Consider the following 19,508-nt stretch of genomic DNA (forward strand, 5'->3'; position numbering starts at 1 on the left):
TAATGTTTGGAAGAACCGCTACTATCAATTCTCGACATTCAGCATTTCGAATTCAATTGTTTTATACCTTTGTAACTGTGCTTGTTTCTCCCGCCTTCAATTATCCTAATTATTCGTTCATATTTTCATATTTTAATGCATTTTCAATGTCCGGGGTTTATTTTCTCCCTCTCTTTTCAAACTGTCTCCCGCTAAATGTCGCATATCTGCACCCTACCAATGACGCGATAAGACACGGACGGAAATCAAACTAACTGGTAAAACTCATCTTTGCTGTTTTAGGTAAAGTAGTTTTCACGCTGCTGATACAACGGGAGCGGCTCGGCCGGTGAATCCGTATCGTAGTCTTCCAAATCCGATTCGTAGTGATCTTTGTCGTCGTTTGCTTTGCCTGCCGATGGGTTTGCACCGAACTGTGCATTGCTTTTCCGCTTTATCTTCGACGGAAGTACGGCCGACGAGTTCTCTGTTTTTTTTTGGTTTTGACCCCGACAGATTAAGGAAGAAATAATAGAATTGATATAGAAGGCAGAAAGAATTAAAAAAAAAAACAAATATAAATAAACTCATGGTACATAGTAGGAACTGCATGCACGCAAAATATGCAATGGCCAAACATTCACTTTCTTAATTAACAACTGTAACAAACGACATGCATTTTTGTTTTGCTTTGCTTTTTTAAACGATTATTATTGTTCGCATAAATCGGTACAGACGGTACAGTTACGGAACCATGTGAATGATATGATCGTGTAAAGCACAGTTGTGTAATTGATGAGTGAATTTGTATCTGGTTTCGTTTCAAATTGCGTTTGATTAATTCGACTGTTAACAAAAGAAAACTTTGTGTGAACACAAGCTAAGAAACGATTTTAACTGTCGTTTTGCATATTGTTTTGCAGAAACCTATTAAGGAATGTGTTTTAATTTTAACTTGTCTTCAACCTGTGTTCCTCTTTTCATTAATTTAATAGCAAATTGTTGGCAGTATACAAACCTTTCCGCATGTCGCTTATGCCGTAACTCGCCGGTTTATCCTCTGCGTAATATTGGTGGTGGTGTTAAGGGGTTTGTGTCGGAAAAGACACACACAAACGCGCAAATGATTTTGTGGCAGGAAATAAATTAAAAGTGTTTCGTCAAGTTTGTTATGAGTGGCGACAGATAGACGAGGAGAGTGTTTCATAGCACATGTTTGGATGAAAGATGGCGATGCAGTGAAGGTTTTGGGCGCGTTTTTAAACGTTTAGCACAAGAGCCGAGGTTGCACGCACGGTGATGTATACGTGCACACATCAATCTGTGTATAGAGGTGTTTCAAGCTCTTACATGCAGACACACATTCACACGCAACACGCTACTGCTGCATCGTTCAATGCACATGCAAAGGCAAACACATCCTAACTACTTTTGTGCATTAGTGGCTGAATGATGGTTTGGGTTGCCTGATATGAAGAAAATGAAACAAAATAAACATATAAATTATACATATCAAAATTATATGAAAACATAATAATTCAAACGATGTTTGATAACTTAAAAACATTGTATGTTTTAAATGAAAACCATAAAAAAATAATACTTAGAATAGGAACAGAAAAGAAATGAAATGATAAGATATTTCGTAACATGGAGCTATATATCGAAGTGCTCTCAATCCCATACATTGCAAAACAAGCGTAACGCTGAACAATAAAAAAAAACAACACATGCTAAGCAACATAGAACATACACGGATTTGGAAGCTTTAAATCAAATTTCGAAAATATTGGATCATTTTTCGGTTCTGTTTTCTCTTCTGTACACTGATGCCTGATTTCATAATTTCGTTAGTACTAGTATTTTACGTTCCAGCGTTTAATACACATTTAGTGCAACGACTGTTTAAATTAAATTTTTACTTATGATTTACAGTAAATTAATTCGTTTGCTTCTTTTGCGATCGTAGCATAATGCTTACGACTGGAAATAATTTAATTTACAAATAATAACATAAACAAATTTACACCTGCCTTTACCTAAGTTCGAATCTCTTGCCGTTTGTAGTGATCCTCGAACCGCTTGCTTCGAATCGTGCACATTATTCTATCGTACTGGCACGCGATTCGAAGCAAGCGGCACGAGATTCATTGCAAACGGCACGCGATTCGAAAGTGGGTGAAAACAAGTTTTACAAGACAATTTACTATTTATTTCATGGTATTGGACATAAAAATGATAAGCACAACAATGATTGCATAGAGATACATAGAGAGAAGTGCTTCAACAGTGCTTAAAACGGTACGTAACATAACAAAAAAGAACAAGAAGAACGATAAGAAAAAAGTGCGTTGCGGTTGTGACACAAATTCAAACCCTAACAATACCGTACAAACACAACAGCAAACTCTCGATGATAAAAAAAAACAGATTAAAACTATGAACAATATTTGTGACTAGTGAAGCATAGTAATTATCAAATGAATTTAATGTTCACTGTAAACATTCTCACCTGCCACAATCTTGCTCATTTGCATCACCTGCTGTGCGAGAATTTGATTGAGTTGAATCAGATGTTCACGTTGCTTCTTTTCCGCGTTCGGCACAGGATTAGGTCCGGTTTCCTGATAGAACAAAAATAATACAAAACCATTGCGTCATGGGGGCACATATTGCAAAATGTCTTGCAACTTACATTACTGCCAGCACCACCTCCGATCGGAGTGTCTGATAGCATTTTTTTAATTGCTTCCACCTTTTCCTGCCGGCGTCGCTTCTCCTCCGGCGACAGTTCGGGCGTCTGTTCCGGAACGTAGCGTTCGGGTATGAGAATCTTACTCGGCGCGGCCAGCAATTTGTCGATGGTGTGTTCGGAAATTTTTTCCCGCGGTCCAAGCGCCGATCGCACCACGTCCGGTGCGTTAGAGCGTGGCCGTATCGTCACCTCCAGATCAACATCGTCACGCGCTCTCCAATTAACGTTCTGAAAGTGGTATTATTTAGAAAAGTGTTAGCTCATCGAAATTCCTGTCGCCTGGCAAACATACGTACATTTTTGTTCATATCGTTTTCGCTGTGCATCAGTTCGATCGATTTTGCGTTCACGTGATGCGGAGCTGTATGATGCCGACGTTTCTCCTTCGGGACGGCTCTGCGCTGGCGATTTTGCTGTGCCTGCTGGCGTGCCTGCTGCAGATACTGCTGCTCGTCTTTGCTTGCGGGCGGTTTAGTTTCCCCACTGCCCGACGAATCGCCACTATTTTCACCCACAGCCATATTCGTTCCAGTCGCCATCTCGTTGATAATTTGCTTTGCGGCCTCACTCTGAAAAACTGGATCTAATTCTGCATCGGTATTAGTGAGACTTTGTATGGATTCCGTTTTTCGTTTCAAGCCTCCGACAGCGCTTGCCGAAATTCCCGCATTTCCGCTAGTGAGATAGGAATTAGCCTGATACGAATTGCTCAATCCCGATGATCTACCAACGCCACCGCTGCTGTTCATCTCGTTGGTGATGTACTTCGATTGCAACCCTGTCTCAAAGTGACCGGTGTAAAGATCGGCCTGACGATCGATCAACGACACGGGATAACTGTTCCCGTTCGCCGATGCCACCACGCTGCTATAGTAATCGTTCATCAGCCTGCTTCCATCCATCGAGGTTGCTGTACCGCCCATTACACCTTCACCACCGAGGGCCTCATGGTTCTGCACAAACAACTCATGCGTTTCGTATCCTCTTGGTAACGATTTGGATCGCTGGTAATCTTCCATCAGTTGTGCCTCCTCTTCGAGCACCTGGTCAAGGCTCAGCGCAAGATTACGATCATTCTTCTCCTTATCTCGCGTCCGGCGCTCGGATTCGCGTTTTACGATGCGAACAGTTTTAATTTCCTGCTTGTCGGCAGCATTCATCGTTCCGGCACCATAGCTGTACGCAGATCCAGCTGCGTACAGTTCATCCATCGATTCCATCCCTTCCATTGGGTCTTTGCTGCGACTGCTGGGAAGGAATAGATTTTGCATCTCATCGTCAATCGTCAGAACACTCGATGACGAAGAGGATAGTGCCCGATGGCTGTTGGTGGGTGCAGACGATTCCTTTCCGGTCATAGAATCCAGATCCGTCTCTACCCAGGAGGACGAGTAACTTCGCTTATGCTTTGATCCCATCGATTGCTGCTCTCGCTGTTCCGCTGGCAGTTGCAAATGTTGCTCGTCGGCGTGAAGGTGGTCCATCATGTGAGAGCCATTGTTATCGGTAGCGCTGTACGACGTTAGCTGACGTACGGCTTGCCCAAGCTCCTGGCGCTGACGTTGCATATCGCCTACCAACAGCTTGGCGCGCTTCAATTCTGACTCCAGCACGGCAGTCACAGAGCCGGGCATGTATTGGTGATCGATCGCTGACGCTGAATCAAACACGGAATGCATTGAACGATGTTCTCGGGTCGCTTGAAGCTTTTGACGTAAGACCAGAAGTTCCTGTTCCAACCGTGCGTTTGTTGATACCGTTTTCTCCAGTTTCTAAAGTATGCACAAAAACGCACCATTTAGTTTTTAGAAAAAAAAAATATACAAATTTTTATCCTACCTTCGAATTCGCTGCCAGCAACTGATGCACTCGTGTTAATTCACGCTCCAGCGTATGCTGCTGCTGTCTGGCTGTGTCCATGGCCATCGGCATGTTTCCACTTTCGCGATTTAAAACCTTTGTTTTCAACATAGCAAGCGCTTTCTCCAAATTCTCTTTGTCCCTTTGCAAGGCCTGCAGGGTGCCCGATTCTTCCTGCATCAGTTTATCAATCTGATACAGCTGTTGCACTTTCGACTGCAGAATAAAGAAGCATGTGTTAATTTGTGTTAATTTGCATGTGTCCGATCCAACTCGTTACACAATACCTGTAACTCGACGTGGTTCGGACTGGTTCGGTCCCATTGACGCTGCTCTTCCTGCAGCAATCGTCGCTCCTGCATCCTTTGGTTGAATTCCAACCGATCCAGGGTGGCAGACTCGGGAGACTGTAGCTGCTTCTTACCACCGATCGGTCCACGGTATAAGCTGCCCAGCTTAACCATATTGTCGACCAAATTGATCAGAGGTTTTTCCTTTTCGTATTGTTTTTCCAGCTCCGTCAACTGCTGCTTGAGTGCATCCAGTCTAGCCAAACTGTCCGCTTTCCGGTTTCCTTCGGCCGTTCGGATCAGATTCTAAAATGTACGATTTAATATTACTTTCACTTCTAACAAGCGTTACAGAGTGTTACATTTTTTCCGTTTTTAAAAGAAAATCCATTAGTCAACGTAAATTATCTCATGTCCCATCACCAGTATAGTATTCAGTTCAAAACATCAACAACCCATAAAATAATATTCCCTAGAAATGTTTGGTTTATTTAGAAATGTTTTTTTTTATCATTATTAACGTATTGCAAACAATGTTAGTACCATGTGCAAAATTATTTAAAAAGTAGTGCAAAGTTAGCCTCAAGCCCAACACCAACACAACTGCCGAATGTTAAACACAACGAAAGAAAAATAATATAAAACATAAAGACAAAAACCTGTAATTCGTGAATGTTTGTGCAGCATTGTTCAATGGATCGCGCCGTTTGACTATTTTGACGTCTCAGCTGAATTAGCAGAAGAATCAACTCTTCGTGCGTTCGATTTAGCAAGTCCCCAGCGGATACATCCAATGGCTGTATGAAAATATGAAGGCACGAACAATGGCTCATTATAGCGTTTGTAAGGTTTCACTGTCTGTTGGGTTTTTCATTTCTTTTTCTTCCCCCTGTGAGGCACTTTGGGGGTGTAGTATAGGAGTTCAGTTTTCTGGGACTTCCATTACTAATCGACTGTATTGGGCTTACGCTACAATACCTCAAAGTATTCGACTCTGGCAATTGGGTCATATGTCCTGGGTCTTTAACCCATTCGTGGCCCTAACTGTTACGAAAGTAGAAACAACCACCTTGAGCAGTTTCAACAACGATTCCTGATTCCATCCAAAAATACATCCGAGCATCTTCCTCGCGAAGAGGGTTTTCGTCAGTTTTGAACAAGTTTGACTCAACAAGTCAGTTTGGCTTTTCCAATAGTACAATAGAATTCCAGAATTTCAGATCAACTGGAAGATCTCAGAATTAAAATGTAACACAAGAGCTCTTTAGAACACTTTTGAGGATTTACTTAAGGATTTCTAATACAATAAAGTTCCAATTACTATTGAGGAACAGGCTTTAAGAAGATGTAGATCGAAGATCATGCTGTGAACACATTGGTCGTATTAACTTGTAGTATCTGTGCATCCTTTACCACGTCACTGTTACATGCATGCAGTGTCTTACCTTCGCATCCAACCGCTCGCTCGAGCCCTCGCTCTTCAGACGCCCATTCATGTATCCCGCCGTATCATTACCACCTGCCGTTGGCGTCGTTGCCCACTTCGTCTCAATTCCTCCCCTGCCGTTCATGGGCGATTGGGGCGAAGCATCCTGCGGTTGCTGGTCCTGCATCGTGGCTAAACTACGATCGATGTTTTGCAGCTGATAGTGCTGCTGTAGGTTCAGTTCCTGTGCACGCTGCAGCTGGGCCTGCGTGTACAGATCGTGTGTCGATTCGAAGCTAATGTCGGGACGTATGTACTTCTCGCTGCCATAGTAATCGGCCGCACCGGCCAACATCATGCCGTCGTAGAAGCTGCTCGGTGTGACGCCTCCACCCTTCGACAGCTGCAGATAGCTGGGATCCGAGGGGTCCGGTTTGACCGTTAGCGCTACCTTGGGAAGGTTGAAAACATTTCTCACCGATATCGAGGCTGAAAGCAAATAATAAACACGCGAAAGTTTAACGATTTGGGCAGGTTTTGCTTGCACAAGTTTGCTGTCCTTGCATCAGGCACAGTATATTAATGTTTACCATACCTCATCCTACTCCACCACGCCTCTGTACAAAATGCAAACCATGAACATATTTTTACACACGATTTAATGTTTGCTCGCTTCGTTTCGTGTAGGTAATCGGTTATATTTACAGTATTTTCGATGTTTGTCACAAATTATACACTGATAACAGCCTATTTAATACTTTTTCAAACGTGTTATGCGGAATATATTCCATGCCAATCCGGTTTCGTATCAAACTCTTGTGCTATTATGCACAGAGACGTCTCTCTTAGATGACGCCGACTGTACACTGTTGCTGTACATGGTGTAATATACAACGTCTTTACAACGTACTTTATATAAAACTGCTTCGAGTACCGTCTTGGAAATATTTACTTCATTCTTCTACGTTTTCTGTTATGGAATGTTAGCGCTATCAACTATATTTACATTTGTTTACCCTTCTTGTCGCTGCTGCTTACGCTTTTTTTTATCTTCACCTACTGTATCCTCATTTTTTTGTTGCCCTACAATCATCCAGTCCAGTTTCTCTTCGATCATGTTTCCGAATGTTTATATGTTTGTTATTATCCATGCTATACTTATCCCTCAACGATTCCACGTTGCGTTCACTGTCTGGGATGTTATATTTGCTACTATTCACACTACCCACCGACATTGCATCGTTCGCGTTATCACCGGGCTCAGATAAAGATGCCGTGGCTAGTATTGCTCTAGTTCCCGTTTTGGCAAATGCATGCAAATGCACCCCGGCCCCATTATCCACGCCACCGTCCGTCGCGTTTGTCTTGCCAGCGATGGAGGTTGTACAGTTACTGGCGTGCGATTTTCTACCGGCGTTAAGGTTGCTCCCGTTCGTCTTCGGGGTGCTGGATGTTGTCGTGCTGCTGTTTACCAGCCCACTGGACATGAGATCCCATTGTCGAATTGTTTCACGATTGATGTCGTATCGGTTTATCTCATCACGCAGCACCTCGTACACCGCATCTGACTCTCGTCCGCTCGATGATGACCAGCGGCCATCACCACGCACAATCGTACCCGACGAGGATACGTTACTAGCGAGCTGCACATACACGTCATCGTCGTCACCATCACCACCGGCATTGGCTTCGCTGACCAGCGTATTTCCTGCCCGGGTGGAGTGTGCGTTGTTTGAAGAGTTTACCATCGCGGTAGGTACAGTGGCTTGCTCACCGAATACCGCTGTCTTCGATACCGGAAGATTGGTTAGATGCTCATTGACGTAGGTCACATCCTTGCGATTTATTTTGACAATTGGTTTGATGCTCAATTCTTCACTGTTCGGGTCCGCCGGTTGTCCATCGCGGTATCTTTCCTGCGTTTCGCGCTGTGCTTCCTGCTGCTGGTGGTTGATCGTTTTAGCTAGCAACGCCGCCGAAGGTGATCTGATCGTGCCCAGGTGGTCAAGATTATCCATTGATTTCGCGTGTATATGGGACACGCGCCGTAAGTTATCGCGCCACAGCGTGTCTTCCTCCCAGAGTTGATCGCCGGACGAAATATTACCAGCAGAAGTGTCGAGCAGGTGGTGAAATCCATCCCTGCTGCTACTACTACATCCCGGCATAGGATCACCACTTGCGCTCGATTGTGCGCCGTATGTGCTCGATGGATGCTGGAAGGCAGAGCTACAGAACGACCCCGTGGAGAGGCGGCTTATCGTACCGCTACCATCTTTGAACGCATTTACCGATAAGGAAGAGGATGATCTACCTGCCGGCATTCCAGCAACCTTACCTACACCACCCGCTAACGATGCAGCAATCGTTTTGTTAACCTCCTTCTGTCCAATCCGATCCGACTCGTAAAGGTTTTTGCGATCGATATCCGCATGCTTCTCGCTGGCGGATGCATGCAGCAACAAATTCGCCGTCTTGAGTGTGTTTAATGGGTTGTGAATGTGGAATATGCTGCCGGACGTATGCTTACGCAGCCCTCCCGGATCACGTTGATTGTTTAGCGTATCGCCAGCTGCAAAGAGTGCGGATGGTGACGTGTGGGAACTCCCATTGCTGGTACCACACCGATCATTGCTCAGTTGCCGCTGGTGCTGGAATCTATCCTCGTCGCGTGATCGAGCCGCCTGCAGATCGGAATAGTAGTAGGGAGCACCCTCCGACGAGAGCGTACTGTTGTTACGACTGTGTATTGCGTCGGTCGCCACTGACTGCGAGCCGCCATCAACTGGCGTGATCGTCCGGTTGCACTGGTTCGAGCGATCATAATCATAGCGAATCGTGCACGAGCTTTGCTGGTCGGGATCCATCGCCGACAGGAGCGAAGCATTCTCCACATCAAGACTGTGTCCCTCGAGAACCGTGCTGAGATATTCAGACTGGCAGCGTGCATCGTGCAGGGAAAGATTTTTCTCCCTCAGCGGACTCAGTATCGGTACGGGTAGATTGCGTGATGTCAACTCGGCAACATTCGATCCAGTAACATCCACGTTCTCGTAGTAGATACTGTTATCATGGCCATTTTGGGAAAAATTGGACGAATTGCTGTTCAATTCCTCTGTGTTACCTTCCACAATACCTCCCGTTCCACCTTCAATATTACTCAAAAAGTGATTACTCCGACTACTGTCTAACTCGCCACCGACAATCTCTGCCGTGGCCTCAAGACCATCCAGCGCCAACTCAATGGGGCAATTGATTGAGCTTCCCGATATGGGACGTCTTTTGTTTCTTATCGACACATCCATGCATGAGCGACTCCTCCACTCGATGGAACCGCTCGTCTCGGAAAGCGTGATCGAACTTCGTGCAGACGAATCATCCCTCCGTGCGCCCATCGCCGATCCTAACCGGACCGAATTGGCGCATGCGTCCCGCACCAGTAGTTCGTATTCCGATGACGCATGGGACACACCGTCATAGCCACGTTCCTGGCCGCTAAGTGAATCGCGAGTTTGCTTACCAACTGCACCCGTGTTGCCAACACCAAACAGTCCTTGGGAACTGCTGCGAAGGCTTGAACGATTTGACGAAATGCTGCCACTTTCACGACGCATACCGTACGATAGATTCATCGAGCCGGCCAACGATTGACCACCGCTGGATGTGCCGGTAACCAAACTTTGAACCGATTGTCTTTTCTCCTGCGCGTGATGACTCTTTATCAGATCGATCGCTTCGCTAGAACGAAATTTCTCCCGATCGCCGTACCTTGCTATGTCCACGGTACCCAGTAGCATTCTCGCTTCATCGCCGCAGCTACCACCGTCCGGTTCATCGAGTGGCAGTGAAGTGATCGGTATTGGAGGCGGTGATACAATGTCACTGTCCGAGCTGTCCAGCAAAATATCGAACGAACTTTCCCCGCCATTGCTACCGTGACCGAACTGAGTGTTACTACCGCTTGCTCCCAAATAATACGACGCTGGTCGAAAGGTATCGGACAGACTGAACCGTGTACGGGCCATGATCTTGCTCTGCAGCTCCGAATTCATTGCGGACAGCGGTTTCTCTTTGGCACTGGTTTTCTTTTTGATTCGTTTGCAATCATCATTGATTTTATCCGCCGCGTCCGATTCGCTGTCACTGTCGTCGGTTTTGCTGGATTGCATCACTATATCTGGCCAGTTTTTATCCTTCTTCTTCTTCTTACTCATAGTACCGCCAGTCACTGCATTTTTCATGCGCACCATCGTGCTGGTTTTTTCTCCCGCAAGTTCAGCCGTACCTTCCATGTTTTGCGATTTCTTCTGATACTCACCATCAACTACCTTCGCATCGAGTTTTTCATCCCTTTTGGCGCTTCTATCCGTGCGACCAAGGGTAGAATCCTTTTTGGTGAGCGTATTAATGTTGCTATGCAATTGCGACAACTCCATGTACAATGGTTCCGAATCTGCTGTGGTTCGGTTCAGTCCTAACTCACCGCCATTCACGGCCGCGCTGGAAAGGGATCGGGACGGTTCTGGCATCATTATCATCTCGTACGTCGTCCCCCTCAGCTCGTCCGCTGTGGCAAACACGCTCTTGCCCAGTGCTCCCTTAGTCATCTCAATGTAGGTACTTTCGTCGTAAGCGTTGCACATTTGCATTTCGTTGCTTTTTTGTATCGAATCCAGTATGTCCATTGCTGTTAAACTTTCGCACGGTCTCAACTTGCCGGTCGAGGATGCCGATGATGCCATCAGTTGTCCCGGTTGATTTATACTATTGTGGCGGTTCAATAGCGACAGCGTCGTACAGCTGCTAGGTGAGCCGATCAAGTTCTTTCGCGGTGTCATCGGCATATAGTGTCCTTCCATTATCTGCATTGAAAGCTCATCGTCTATCGACATTCCGTAGTTCGGCAGCTCCAGCGTGGCAGCCTGTTCTTTGCTTGTGTTAATGTCCTGCTGTTCCTCAGCATGTTGCAACGCTTCATCTAGATCTTCGTCGGTATATTCGAAGATATCTTCACCATCATCCGCGCCCTTCTCGTCGATTGCTTCAGTCACTTCCTGATCATTCATCGACTCTCGCAGCTTATTTGCTGCTGCTTCTTTGGGTGACTCTTTGCCCATTGCGCTTAACACAGTCGCCGAGGGAGAATGCAACGCTGTGACACTCAATGACGAGAGACTGTGCTTATAAACTGGCACATACGCTTGTTGTTTAGGGTCAACCAGGTCCGTTATTAGCAAAGGTTTAACATCAAACGATGAGTTGTTACGGTTCCCATTACCATTTATCCTACCACTATTTCTATCGCTACGCAAGCAGTCATTGACATGGGCCTTGCTATTCACAAGATGCTCAACTAGCCCGGTTGCAATGTCATCCTTTGGTACGCGCCGATTCCTACCATCAGTTTCTTGACCCTTATCCGCATCACTTTCCGAATTCTTACGTTCGTTTGGCGCCTTCATAAAACTATTTTCATATACATTCACATCTACACTCAAATTGGGACTAGCGCTGGCACTTGCGTGATTCACTAAACTATCCTCATACAACCCATCCTCTTCCTCATCCCGCTGCACGATCATCGCAAGTGCTGTCGGCTTGCTATCCTGCTCCCGTTCCATGCTATAGTGTCTGTCCATATCCGCATTAGTGACTGGTTTGATAATCCTGTCTTTACCATCACCGCCACTGCCGGTCGTGTCGGCGTAAAAAGATTGCGTTAATGCGTGCATCGTATTATCAGTGCTGCCAGTGCCAGCGGCGAAATCGGAAAATTGGTGGCTGTGGTTGTGTTGTGTTAAATTGTGTGATGGTGGTGGTGCTTCTGCTACCTCTTTCGTGGCAACGGTACTAACGAGTGGGGATGACCTTCCTGCCGGCGTAAATTTTCTTCCATCTAATATAATACATGAAAACACACATACAACAAGAAATGTATGGTATGAGATAAGTGTTGTCAGATTGTTGTCTCTTAGTCGGGGTTTTAGTAACACACATATCTTGGGAGTTTACTCTCTTTGCACTGCAATAAGCCGGCCCGGTGTTTCAGAAGGACCCAATGCATTACCGCTACGATACTGGGCGACAGGGTGTTCAGAAACAGATATGTGTTTGGTTTAGATGTGACCGGATAGAAAGAAAAGCCCCTCGAAAGACTATTCACCAAAACCGTGGTTAACATTAGGAGGTATATGTCGCATACTTAATAGAGGACAGGCCGGTACGGAGCTAACCTCAATGTTTTATGTTGATTACGAAGTATTAGCCAGAGACAGCGGAAACATTGCACGTTAGAGAGAACAGGGATTTAATGGCTAGTATTAGAACTAGTGGTCATTGTGGAAGGGTAAGGTATAATATTAGTACTAAATTACAGTAGTAAAAACAATCGGCTATCACATAGAGTTGCAAACTAAATGGTTTCGTTCACCGTACCTAGGGATTCAGGATTTGCTTTTCAGACTGTAGACATTTGTCGGTGGCAGCAGAAATTTTGGCATGGGGAAATTACAACAACGGAAACTAAATTCCTGACACAACTATACACACTGGCATGAGATCAATATTGAGGGGCTTTTGCTAGAAAATAAAGAGACAACACTTTTCATCATATTTCCATACCTTTCGAGTGTACCATAGGTTTTTGTATTTTACGTTGCAGGCAGGAAGGTCTCGCGGAAAAAAAGATGATTATATATTACACCAACCAGAAGTTACATAATGTACAGTACAACAAGCATCTTCGAGCATGAAATGATACAACGCACGTATTGTGTTTTTCCCTCCCATTGGCAGGATGGAAGTGAAATGTAACGCAAATGGAAAGCCAACGTTTTGTTTTATGGTCTAAAAGGGATACAAAAATTGAACGATCAAAACACAACGAACAGATAACGGTGTGCTAAAGTACAGTTTTCGAAGCAAATCCGGAAATTTGTAAAGTAAGCGAAGGTAAGAGAAGGAAAGATAGTGGTAGAAGAAGTCGCTCGTGGTACAGAAATTTTTAACTAAACTCAATCGACTGAACAATACGATCATAGAAGCATTCAACTGACGTAATGTCTGTTAAATCTTCAATGTATCGTATTATGTTGTTTTCATAGATTTCTAATTTATTCTAATCCAATACTGAACCTACCAACGACAAAACATGCATAAGGGGGATCGTACATATAATAACAGGAACCCAGAAATTAAAGCTTTATCCGAACAGAAGCTAAATCAAGATATGTTTGGAAGGATACGATCGAATAAGCTTCACATATGAGAGGTTGATTACTGTAAACAGTCTCAATAAGCTCAAAAATACAGACGACATAAAGAGTAAAAGAAAGAGAGAAACAGTGACCAAAAGGGAGAAAAACTAGTGCGCTTCTGGAAGCTGGGCATTGTTAGACCATTACATGAGTCAGTTCTTAGAATCATCGTTATCAAGTTCGCCATGGACGCTGTCCACCTACCTTCATCATCCGACGAGTAACTGTTGTAATCTCCGTTCAGCTTCATCTCACTACCGTACGCCGATGTTTGGGCAATGTTGGCCACACTGCCACCATGCTTTCTAGCGGCTACCGCCGAACCGATCGTCGTCAAATCACCGATTGATTGCCGCTCGTATGTCGACGAATAGTAATCACCGCGCAGCAGCGAATCTTCCGACTTCATGCCGTAGATATCCTCATGCCGTCGATCACCGGCCACGTTTGTGCTTGAGCCGGGATTGAGCGATTCAGCCGACGCCATTGTGGCCGAATGCTGGCTAGCAATTTTCTTTGTCAGCGGTGATTGCAACATTCGCTGCTTCCACTCGAGCAGTCGCTTCATCGATTCTTCCCGTTTGCGTTCACCGTCCCGCAGGGAAGAATCCTCTTCCTTGCGCGGTAACCGTGCGCTCGCTGAACGTGCGAATTGCTCCTGTTGCTGTTGCTGGGACGTACCACTGCCCTGTTTCTTGAGGCTGCTCACTGTCGGGCGGGTGCCTGTCGCAGCACGATCCGTTGCTGATGGTCGTGGCATACTTTGCGAGCCAATCGGGTAATCTTCCATCTGTTGCTGTTGATGCGATTGTATTAACTTGCCACTTCCGCTTCGGTACAATCCTTCTCGGGGCATCGTGCCGCTGGAGAACAATCCTACGGGAGAAGAACATACAAGTAAACAGACGGTTTATAGACTAGGTTCGTTTCATATTCCACGGTAATTCAATTCCCTTACCTTGTAGTTCATCGGATCGTTGTTGTTTGCGCGATGCACCGTTGGCTGAATTATTGGTCCGTTGCAAATACGATGCGCTTTGCAGGCGCATCTTCTCCGCATAGCTGGCCTCAGAATAGTAATAGTGGTCAGGCGTGCGATTAATATCCAGGCTAGATTTTGGCCTCGGAGTACGATGTACAGGGCTGGGCTCGTCGTTACCCCCGCCGACCGTTTGGTTTAAGGGGTGCCTTGCCTCATAATCCAAGAAGTCGGCCGAGTGCGGTCGTGGAATGTTCGGTGGAATAGGACGTGCTCGCATCTGAACATGCTGTGGTAACGGTGCAGTACCTGCTGTTAGTTGATGCTGAAAAAATAATGTAAAGAGTTGTAATTTTTGGAAAATTGACAGCTGAGTTAGGTTATAGCCCAAAATCTAAACAAAAAGGTGTAAAATTGGTCTAAACCAGCTTCCTTTGTCATATAAAACATTTGTTTTCAATTTGTATTAATGTATTTTTTGAAACAATCACCTGATTTGCCGAATAAGTTAAGCGCAGAGAAGGAAGTCAACTATCGAACTTTGAAGTACAAACGATTTTACTCTCGGATTCGACTTACGCGGTAATTCGCGATACGCGGATTTTTCCCGAGTCAGCGATCTGTTATAATAGCATATCTCGGTGACTGCCTGTATAGCGCAGCTAAACCGCTTTGCTATAAATGGGAAGTTAGCATGCTATAAAATTTAAATCGAAAGAGTTCGATGCTCAACCTTCGCTCAAACCAGCTATTCTTCCACTTTCTTGACGAAATTACCATTGATCATACTACAATCCGGCACGATTAACGTATACATGTCTGATTTCAACTAAAATTCCGGCATACAATTGCTAATAGTGCGACCGTCTACAGTCACATCTAAACTACCGAAGCGGGGTCCACAAATGGGTCACACGCTCGCTCTATTTATTGAAGTGTCTATTAGACACATGGGGACCGCACGATCCAGATCTAATTCCAATTATAAACGGTTATTCTGTTCAACACTTACCTCAAATTGACCGGCATTGTACAATGCCGAATTTCCCATATACGGCGGGAATGCGCCATTGCTTTCGTAGCGCAGCGGACTGGATGGTCGTTTGTAACTTGTCCCACCCGGTACCGCACCACCTCCCTCTCCGGCCATCCCTTCTATCGGTCCAGCAGCGTTTGATGGTAGCGATTTCGACAGCATGGTTAAATTATAGATGTCCTCATAATCAGACATATGCTTGGGATCGATCGCTGCATTCGGTGGCCCGTAGGTATCCGGCGTCCGGCGATCATTACTCGGGTAGAGAAATGGATTCGTTCCAGCACCGGGCGTGCTACGCAGTACCTGACCATGCAGGGGAGATGACTGTATTCCAAGATGTTGCTGCTGTTGTTGCTGCTGCTGCTGTTTGGCGGCATTCAATTGCTGCTGTTGTTGCTGCTGCTCTATAAGCTTCTGGATGTACAAGTCTCGCTCGATCCGTTTCGGATCACCGTAGATCGCCTGAGCTGTTAATGCCGCCGGGGTTCGGTTGTTGCCTAGTACCAACCCCCCTCCACCAACCTGCGCACCGGAGGCTACCCCTGGGAACAGCATCTGCTGATGTTGCACCATTTGGTCGTAGCGCTCGTGCAGCATCGTATGTTCGGGGCTGGGCGAAGAATAACCTGCATCATTAACGCGTCTCGGCTTTGGGGGAGCATTGGCGTACAGTGGCTGCGGTAGAGACATGCTGTCATTTAGCCCAGATGCACCGGCACCACTACTGCTACTGCTGCCATTACCACCCGCCTGCTGTATCAACTTCATAGTATCGTTCGAACCCTGTGACTGCGGGCCACCGGTACCGCTCGAATCACTGGACAAAAGTTCACTGCTGCCAGCACCGCTGCCCTTAGTGCCGTACTGGTGCTGGTTAGAATTTCCCTCCTGTTCGGTACCGACATGCTGTATCATCATCGTGGCCAATGTCAGCGCACGGACCCACTGGCTCATGGATTCACCGTTCTCTGCCGCAAACACAAACGTGCGCATGTTCGCATGTTCACATTTGAACGCAAACTTACGGTAGATCTTATCCTCCGGAAAGCAGGCAGACACTTTGTACGATGGTAGCAGCACAGTTCCCAGCAGTTTTTCCTCCTCCTGACCTTTGTAGTAGTACAGCACGTACTCCGACAGCACAAACCATCGTCGCCGCCACACTTTCAGCCCGTCCGAACCCTGTTTGTACAGCCAGCCGGACAATGCTACTGGCGCATTGGCTGGTCGCTTGGTGACGGGAGATTTCAGTGTGTGCTGTTGTCCGCTTCCGCCACGTCGTCGCTCGCTGGAATCATGCGATGGGCTTGAGAGTGTGTCTGATGGTGATGATTTCACCTGTTGCGGTTGTTGGGCAACACCACTGTTACCAGCTAACACCATCGAGCTGATTTGCGTTTGGCACGCTTGATTCACAACCTGTCCGGGAATGTTTTGCTGAATAATGATTTCGCTATTCGCACCTGGTGAAGTTATTCCCTGCGGGTAACCACCCTTTTGGTGGTAGAGCGAGTCTTCCTCGCCGTATAGACCGATAACAGCTCCTCCCGTCGTATCGACTGTTCCATGGTAGGATGGCACGTGCGATCGCATTATTTTATCCGTTTCGCTAGCTGCCGGTTGACAGTGGTTCAACAGATTCAGACTTGATGGTGGTGCGTTACGGTTCGCCGATGCACCTGACGCATATCGTGCCTGCTGCTGCTGTTGCTGCTGCTGTTGCTTCATAGCATGTTGCATCTGTTGTTGTTGTTGTTTTTGCTGCTGTTGCTGTTGTTGTTTCTGCTGTTGTTGATGCTGCTGAGCTAACTGCTTCTGTTGCTGTGCAGGGTATTGTGGATGTTTATGCACTTGCAGCTGATTTTGAGGCTGTGGCTGTTGTTGCTGTTGCTGCTGCTGTTGAATTTGCTGCTGATGATGCTGGGACAGGTTCTGCAGCAGGTTTTGCTTTAGGTGATAGTTTGGAACGGGTGGATTTAGCTGTTGCCGTAAGGCAAACGTTTGCTGCTGATGGGCTATGGCTTCGGTGGCAGTTTTTATCTGTTGCTGAATTTTTTCACGCTGCAGTTGTTGGAACTGTAGCTCCAGCTTCGACATCGGGGCATTCGAGCTCATCGCACTCGTGACCGAGTGGGGCGTGCCAGGTACGCCGGACCGCACCAAGGGCGCTGTTTGGTACAAGCGTTCCCGTTCTCCGCTCGCCCCGCCACCACTCCCGCTCGATGGTGAGCTGACGCGATAGAGCTGCTGCTGATGATCGTACCCGTAACCGCCACCACCGGGACCGAGCGTATTGCTGCGGAACTGCTGCTGATGTGGGTGCAGCAGTCCTTGCTGTCCAGGAGGTATGTGATAGGATGGTCCACCGCTGGTGGACGACATCTCTCCGACGTCGGTCGCACCGTAGAGAGCGCCACTGTTCGTGCTGAGCGACGACTTTGGGCTCCCGGTCGAATAGGGTGATCGCAGCGACGCAGGATGCTGACCGTGCTGTCCGTAGCCCTGGTACTGGGCGGCATTCGGTGGATACATGGTCGATCGACCCGGGGCCGCCGCGGTCGCACCGTAGTCATACCCGCCCGGTGGTGGATGCTGAAAACCACCACCTTGCGGTGGTTTCATTTGTGGCATCGGTGCCAGATGGGAATTGGCCTGTTGCAACTGCTGCAGCTTTTTGCTCTCCATCGTCGTAAACGTGGGTGGATCAATCCTAGGTTAGGGGTAGAGAAGAGAAAGAAAGGAAAGGAGTTAGCAGGGTTCGATTGGGTCATAATTGTGCTAACGATAAACACAAAATTACAAAAGCCGCATGCGTACTCACGCGATGTGTAAACAAATAATGATCGTAAAACCAAATTATGCGATTAACACATTTAATAAGCACATTTAATACAAGCTTACCAATCCCATAATTGCCAAAGACAGCTAAACATGATTCAATATTTATTCCTTCTCTTTTTCTACTTATTTCTTCGCGCACACACACACGCACATACACATAAATCTAATTCGCCTGGCAGATCATAGTAGCCCGTTTTTTTTTTCTCTGGCTGTGGTTTACCAACAAAATTGCCTTGTCAAGCGCGTATTTCTGTTTACGCTACTCCGTCGAATTTACTGCCCATGGCTGCTCTCACAATTTCTCTACAAATTACACACACACACACACACATGCTCATCGTAGCGCTCCCATCATCATTGAACATGATCCGCGTCGTATGCAGGGTTAGGTCCAGCGTGTGTACTAAATGCATCCGCCTGGACTTGGAGTAGGTTTGGATGCTCAAAAATTTGACGATTCTTTGCAACACTACTCGGCACGCCGGATGGATTGTGTTTTAAACCGTTAAGCAGCATATTACAGTGCGTAATGATGCTGCCACTGTGCGTACGTTTCGCGACCGACCCGTCACACGCTGGCGACTAATTTCGTGACCCATTTTTAACACTTTTCCCCGTGTTTTGCGCCGGATGATGAGATTACGACAGCGGAGATGGAAAGGGAAGCTGACGGGCGCAGTTTGTACGAAAAACGTGACCCGAATGATGCGCATCAACACACACACACACACGCATACACGCACTCACACAAGTGCACTAATGTCGCGAAGAGTGGTTTACTTCAAAACGTTCTCGTAGTAGACATGCTTCCAAGCGTCGCTACGCCAGTACACACACGCCCTCTATCCCGGGTCGACAGTTTTCAGCGCGTACCTTTCACTGCACCGTAATCGATACTAATTATGAAGATTTTACCACAGCCGAAATGTGACGGAGCGTTTGGTTCCGGACGGCACCAAATACGGAAAGGGAGAGGGGGAGGGAAATACTACCACGCACGCATTGACCTCACTTTTTCTCAAAACCCCTGCCGATCCCGAACACCACCGTCCCCCTTCAATCGTTCAATGCCTTCCTTGAACA

At 46.5% G+C, this 19,508-nt stretch overlaps 2 protein-coding genes across 2 annotated transcripts; both read right to left on the minus strand.

Moving 5' to 3' along the window:
• Positions 1-278: 278 nt before the first annotated feature.
• LOC128713032 (uncharacterized) lies at positions 279-6,910 on the minus strand. Its single transcript, XM_053807894.1, has 8 exons — positions 6,901-6,910; positions 6,330-6,799; positions 4,882-5,190; positions 4,574-4,810; positions 3,031-4,506; positions 2,675-2,962; positions 2,492-2,603; positions 279-466 (listed from the first exon to the last, which is right to left on the minus strand). Exons 1-8 carry the CDS (start codon positions 6,908-6,910, stop codon positions 279-281), a joined length of 3,090 nt encoding a protein of 1,029 aa, XP_053663869.1.
• A 467-nt stretch (positions 6,911-7,377) lies between these two features.
• Positions 7,378-18,517, minus strand: LOC128715324 (uncharacterized). The gene is made up of 5 exons (XM_053810206.1): positions 18,486-18,517; positions 15,558-18,294; positions 14,525-14,870; positions 13,771-14,442; positions 7,378-12,206 (listed from the first exon to the last, which is right to left on the minus strand). The coding sequence occupies exons 1-5, from the start codon at positions 18,515-18,517 to the stop codon at positions 7,378-7,380; spliced, it is 8,616 nt and encodes a 2,871-aa protein (XP_053666181.1).
• Positions 18,518-19,508: the final 991 nt, after the last annotated feature.

Source organism: Anopheles marshallii, chromosome 3 (genome assembly GCF_943734725.1).
Source record: "Anopheles marshallii chromosome 3, idAnoMarsDA_429_01, whole genome shotgun sequence".
Taxonomy (NCBI): Eukaryota; Metazoa; Arthropoda; class Insecta; order Diptera; family Culicidae; genus Anopheles; species Anopheles marshallii.